Genomic DNA, 6284 nt, shown 5'->3' with positions numbered 1-6284 from the left:
GAAAGAGGCAAAGGGTGGTAAACCGGACGCTGGCAACCCCATGTCTGCCTCGGGGTCGCCCTCTCCAAACTCCCTTCCCGGCAGCGCTGTGGGAGGCCTGGACGGCGACTGAGAACGTCTTAAAAGACGTAGTAGTGCGCAGGTCAATGGTGTGACCTGAGGAAATACCGCTCTGAGGCGGAGGGGGCGCTCGGGGGACGGGGCTTCCATTGAGCTCCCCTAGAAAAGGAGCAGTGCCAGAGTTGGGACGGAGTGGAGGGAGGTGCTCTGATTGAAGCAGCCGCTGGTTTTCGGGCCGTGGCGAATCCATACCCGGCATCACCAGGGTCTTGTTGCCTCTGGTGGGGGGAACCAAAGGCTCGAGCTGTGCGGGTGATGGAAAGACTCCCCGCCCGGTTTATGGGGGGAGGGGGGCTTCAGTGTTAATTGACACGAGTTTTCCATGTCGTGGATACCTCAACGAAACGCAAAAACTTTCTACGAGCTCGTGTGAAGCGACACCACTCCCACTTATTTTCCTATATATCTTATATTTATATTATATTATAATATCATATATTTATAATATATTTTTCTATATTTTTTCTTTTCCTATATTTCTTCTATTCTTTCATTGACATATTTTATTCCTATTTCTTCTTTCTTAGATATATTCTTCTATGAGTATATCCTCTATAACCTTCATTATATATCTACTATATGTATACCCAATATATCCCTCGTTGTGTAATGGACAAAAGCAATAAATAAATAAAATAAATAAATAGGTATTGGATGGCCCAAACCTGGGCGGGGCAGGACATGTATCCCCCCACCCCATTATCCACTTTATCCCCCACCCCCTCAACGGCCTTCAAGCTTCATTTTGACGTTAGGGGGACAAAAGGTGATGCCTTTGAGCCTCCCCCAAATAAATGCCACTGAGGGGAGAGGGGTCCCCAAGGGGTCCCAGGTGCCATTGTCTCCTCCCAGGTTAGAGGGGAGCCCAGCTAGTCCTGGGGAGGTGAAATCCTGGAGCAAAAATGGAGTCAAAGCTGCTGGTTGTTGGACGTGGAAGGAGTTTATGTGGATTTGCAGACCGCTGTGTATTTTACCAATAAAGGAGGAGATTTGTTCCTCGGGGCTGGCCGTGGGGTATTTTTTTCCCCAGGAGGGAACAAAACAGGAGTGAAAAATCACAGTTCCTTAAGCGCTTCTTCCACAGCTACTCAAGGAACCCTGCAATTATCCCTTTATAACTGTCCCAGAAGAGAAGGACAAGAAGCAATAAACTGTATTGTGGGTGAGGGTTTTAAAATTCGGCCCTTGAAAATGCCAATGCGTGTCGGTTCCTCCCTCAAACCCAACAGCCTTGTCTTCCAAAATCCTCCGCCGCCTTTCTCGGGCGTTTTGCCTGTCCCTCGCCTGCTGCTCTCACGTTCCTTTCGGTTCCCTCCTGGGCTTTAAGCCCCCCTCTTCCTCCTCCTCTTCCTCCTCCCCTGCCCTCCTTCACCCACATGCAACACACAACCACAACACCGCACCAACAATATCCCACCCACGTCTTCATCTTATGAACACGGGATTCCCAGATAGACACACTCACACACGCACAAAACCAGGAGGGGGGGAGGCTTGTATTTCTCTCCCTCCCAGGAGAGGCCCCCAAACGCCCCCCCGCCAGCCCCCTCAGGGAACCCCCAGCAATGCAGCCAGCAGCTTCTTTCCTGGAGAGAAATCCCGGATTTTTGGGAGGGGAGACAGGGGCCACCCACCCTTTGCTTGGTGACGCTGGGGAGACCCCCTTGTAAAGGCGGGGTTCCTTCCTAGGCTCCCGAAGAGCATCCAAACGTTCCTGGCACCAAGTGGGAAAAACCCCAAAGGAAAGAAATTCCCGCGATTGTGGCTCTGGGGAGATAGGAAGTCCCCCCCTCCTTGCAAGACCCTCCCTCCCTCTCACGGTTGCTTGCCATCTCCTCCCGGCCTCTCCCTCCCTGACAGACCCCCCTTGCAGCCTCTTGACTGGTGGGGGTGGGGTGTCTCGGTGAAAAGGGTGGGGGGAGGGGACGGACACCTGGGAAGCCTTTCCTCCCCTCCCACCTCCTTGCCTTTTCATCAGCCTGGGGAGCGAGAACACCAGAGACGGGCAAAAGCGAAGTGTGCATGGTTACCTCCCCTTTGAGGCTAAGGAGTTGCCAGGGCAACACTGGATGTGGAGGGAGCCCCCTGGTGGTCAGCCATGGCCACGGCAGTCCCCCCTTGCGAGCCAGAGGCAAGAGAGAGACGCGCCGTTGCCTCTTTGGCGCCACATAATCCAAGCGGGGCTGAGATCTGACGGGTGGAGCGAGTGGATGACGGGTCATCAAGGGGCTCATTTCGGCTCACGAGAAAGGCCCAACGCCAACTGACAGAGCCCGCATCATCTACGCCTGATGGACGCACAATGCAAGAGTTAACGCCAGAGATGTGTGATTCCTAGAGCGGAAAGGAGTTCCGGCTTCCTGCCTTTTTTGCAAAAGCCCCTCCCACGTGGAATTTCTCCCCCCCTCCCATCGAGGAGCTGGTCTAAGGAAACGTTATCTTGCCCATGCTCTATGGGTCCTCTGAAGCTGCCTCATTATGCAGTTTGCAGAACCCAGAATCCCCAGGAAAATCCAGGCCACCCACCATCTTTTCTTTTGTGACCCTCCCAGTCAATGAGGACAGGGCTGCCTTCTTCAGCTGCTGGCCGAGAGGCAGGTGAGGGTCCCCTGGGGGTTGCAAGCCCCGCCCCCAGATCCCACACAGGAGCTCCTCTCTTCCGCTGCCCCTCCCACAAACTCCGACTCTGCGGCTTCCAAACTCCAGCCAGGGCAGCGGCCACTCTGCGAGTGCACCTCCCACTCTATGGTGACGGTCATTGGAGGCCTCCTCTTTCCCCCTGCTCCCCTCAGCTCCAATCTCCCCCACCTGAACGCTGGTTAGTCCTATGCACATAACCAGTTGGTTTAATATATAACACAAACCAACAATGTAGGCTTCCATGTAATAGAATACTGTTGTGCTTTAAGAAGTAGTGTTACAGATTGCCATAAGAGGAGCCAGAAGTCTGACTCTTTCTCCCTCCATCTCCTATTCTCTGCTATTCATGGCTATTTGTGGTTTGTCTTTGTGACTATGCTGTTGAACTGTGTGTTTAAATGATGGTTTATGTATTTGTAAGCTTGTAATATTGTATATGTATTGAGAGTTATTGACTGATGTAATTGTGTATGACTAGCATTGTTCTTGACTTAAGATAGTTGCAAAAATAAATAATATTTTATACACTGAAGATAACTGAATTGTATTGCTGAATCATTACCTCTGGGCTGTCAGCTGGATATCTGCTACTCCATGTTTCCTCTGTGTCCTTCTACCTTGGACCAGTCAGAGGTCACTCTGCACACTCCTTAACAGCACTGACTGATCGGAGCCCCCGCCAGACTGCCCATGAAGCCCCTCCATCTTGGGATGGCAATGGAGCCAGACTCTTCCTGGGGAGGGGAGCCTCGCAGGACCCTTGCCTGCCTTCCCTTCCTCCTGCAGGCCCCACTTACTCTTCCCAGCCGCCCAGCAGGGAGACACCGGGCAGCCCTGACAGTCACAGCTGAGCTGACTGGGCCATGGCCAGGGCTCCCCACCTGCAGCTGAGTTTGCCCTGCAGGGGGCCAGGTGGGGCCTCCATTTGGGGAAAAGGAATCCTCCATCTGATTATTGTATTGGCAGTTCTGTGTTAGCAAAAATGTCAGAAGAGAAGGATTTAGGTGTAGTGATTTCTGACAGTCTCAAAATGGTAGGGAAAGCAAGTAGAATGCTTGGCTGCATAGCTAGAAGTATAACAAGCAGGAAGAGGGAGATTGTGATCCCGCTGTATAGAGCGCTGGTGAGACCACATTTGGAATACTGTGTTCAGTTCTGGAGACCTCACCTACAAAAAGATATTGACAAAATTGTACGGGTCCAAAGACGGGCTACAAGAATGGTGGAAGGTCTTAAGCATAAAACGTATCAGGAAAGACTTAATGAACTCAATCTGTATAGTTTGGAGGACAGAAGGAAAAGGGGGGACATGATCGAAACATTTAAATATGTTCAAGGGTTAAATAAGGTTCAGGAGGGAAGTGTTTTTAATAGGAAAGCGAACACAAGAACAAGGGGGCACAATCTGAGGTTAGTTGGGGGAAAGATCAAAAGCAACGTGAGAAAATATTATTTTACTGAAAGAGTAGTAGATGTTTGGAACAAACTTCCAGCAGACGTGGTTGGTAAATCCACAGTAACTGAATTTAAACATGCCTGGGAAAAACATATATCCATCCTAAGATAAAATACAGGAAATAGTATAAGGGCAGACTAGATGGACCATGAGGTCTTTTTCTGCCATCAATCTTCTATGTTTTTATGTTTATACACAGGGGCAGCAAAGGCAGCAGCAACACCTGCAGCACCTCAGCCATCCCCACCGAGCAGAAGCAACCGGCGACCAAACCTGAGCTGACAGCCAAACTTCTAGCCGGGCGCAGCAGCAGAAGCAACCAGAGAGCAAACCTTTCAGGTGGTGGTGGTGGGGAGAGCGCAGGTGAGACGCAGCACCAGGACAAGGAACCTTTTGGCTGCATGCAAGAAATCTTTCCCCCCTTTCAGCCCAAGAGGCTGCGCAGGTGCCACGAGTCTCATGAAGGCTCATTTCTGGCAGAGTTTGGAGGAGAGAAAGATTCCTTGCGTCTCCTTTCTCCACTGTCCCTCCCCTCCCCACCTGTCCCTCCCTCTCACCGGCCGAGATCGGCAGGCCAGATTCGGGGAGCTGGATGCGCTGCCACCACCCAGGAAGAGAAGAACATGAGACATGGGCTCTCTCGCAGCCCCTCCCCTCTCTCTCCTTCTCCTGAGTGGCAGCAAAGACCGGCCGAGAAAGAGAAGCAGAGAGCTGCCAGACTCTGGTAAGATGTTCCGGCACAATTTGAGGGTGGCAAATGGGACAGGGGATTCATGTAGGTTGTTGGGGAAAGGGGCCTATTTGGGGGAGGGCTTATTTCAACACATGTCCTGAAATATCCTGTCCCATTTATCAGAATATGTCTTATTATAAGGGAAACATGGTATTATTATTATTATTATTATTATTATTATTATTATTATTATTAATCATTATTATTAATCATTATCATCATTATTATCATTATTATCATTATTATTCCTTTTACTCATTAATTCAATTCAATTCAATTCATTAGACTTGTATGCCGCCCCTCTCCGCCAGCTATCCATCCGACATTGAGTCTGCCCTTATACTATTTCCTGTATTTTATCTTAGGATGGATATATGTTTATCCCAGGCATGTTTAAATTCAGTTCCTGTGGATTTACCAATCACGTCTGCTGGAAGTTTGTTCCAAGCATCTACTACTCTTTCAGTAAAATAATATTTTCTCATGTTACTTCTAATCTTTCTTTCTCAATCAGTTTGGATGATATTGCTGCAGTCGCATATTAAGTGTGAAATCATTTCAACTTTGTCATTGCAAACTGGGCAGTTTGGATTGTCAGTGGATTTCTGTATCTTTTCCTTCAAGGCAAATTCTTGAGCAGCGAATATTAAACCTTCTGTTTCTTTCTTGATGGTTCCCAACTTAAGCCATTCCCATGTAAGGTTGTCATCACATTTTCCTTCAATGTTTTTCAAGTGTTGTCCATGCAAAGCTTTTGTTTTCCATCTATTTAATCTGACAACCAGCAGTTTTTCCTTATATTCTGCCTTTGTTTCTGTTGTTTTTATAATGTTCTCTGTTTTCACAGCTTGCAGTATTTTTTCTGTACTTTGGTTCACATAATCATTCAAACTTCATTTTTCTTCTTCTACAGTTTGATGGATTTGCAAGAGCCCTCTGCCTCTTATTTTTCTTAGCAAGTACAACTTCCCAATGTCATATTGTGGATGTAAAGCTTGGTACATATTGAAAAGTTTGTGCGTTTTCACTCTATGTTTTCCAGTTCAGCCAAAGTCTACCTTGATTTTATTTATTTATTGGATTTGTATGCCGTCCCTCTCCGCAGACTCTAATCCTCACTTAGGCATGGAAATCATGTGGCTCAGAGTTCTAATCCTCCCTTAGCATGTCAACATCCTGGATGACTTTGGGCCAATCACCAGGAGACTCCTGAGTTCCATTCCCGCCTAAGTGCTTTTGGATTGGGAGTATGAAACTTGCAAAAAATTTATTAGATTTATGTGGAATACCAGAATTGGGGATTCCTATTATGTAAGATGTCTTGGTGTCCAATCC

At 48.3% G+C, this 6284-nt stretch overlaps 1 protein-coding gene across 1 annotated transcript; it reads left to right on the top strand.

The window, feature by feature from the left end:
* The first annotated feature begins 2544 nt into the window (after positions 1-2544).
* LOC139156021 (uncharacterized) lies at positions 2545-5905 on the top strand. The gene is made up of 3 exons (XM_070731383.1): positions 2545-2718; positions 4416-4940; positions 5863-5905. Exons 1-3 carry the CDS (start codon positions 2567-2569, stop codon positions 5903-5905), a joined length of 720 nt encoding a protein of 239 aa, XP_070587484.1. The 5' UTR covers positions 2545-2566.
* The last annotated feature ends 379 nt before the right edge of the window (positions 5906-6284 follow it).

Source organism: Erythrolamprus reginae, unplaced genomic scaffold (genome assembly GCF_031021105.1).
Source record: "Erythrolamprus reginae isolate rEryReg1 unplaced genomic scaffold, rEryReg1.hap1 scaffold_230, whole genome shotgun sequence".
NCBI classification, from domain to species: domain Eukaryota; kingdom Metazoa; phylum Chordata; class Lepidosauria; order Squamata; family Dipsadidae; genus Erythrolamprus; species Erythrolamprus reginae.
The sequence above is the reverse complement of the archived record's forward strand: the minus strand, read 5'-3'. Positions and strand labels throughout refer to the sequence as shown.

What these genes read in the sequence shown, in the direction of transcription:
- LOC139156021 (XM_070731383.1), top strand. Translation starts at nt 2,567, where the DNA reads ATGCTCTATGGGTCCTCTGAAGCTGCCTCATTATGCAGTTTGCAGAAC. An exon ending in AGCTGCTGGCCGAGAGGCAG is followed by an intron (nt 2,719 to 4,415) that starts GTGAGGGTCCCC and finishes GTTTATACACAG; the next exon opens with GGGCAGCAAAGGCAGCAGCA. An exon ending in CAGAGAGCTGCCAGACTCTG is followed by an intron (nt 4,941 to 5,862) that starts GTAAGATGTTCC and finishes CTTCTTCTACAG; the next exon opens with TTTGATGGATTTGCAAGAGC.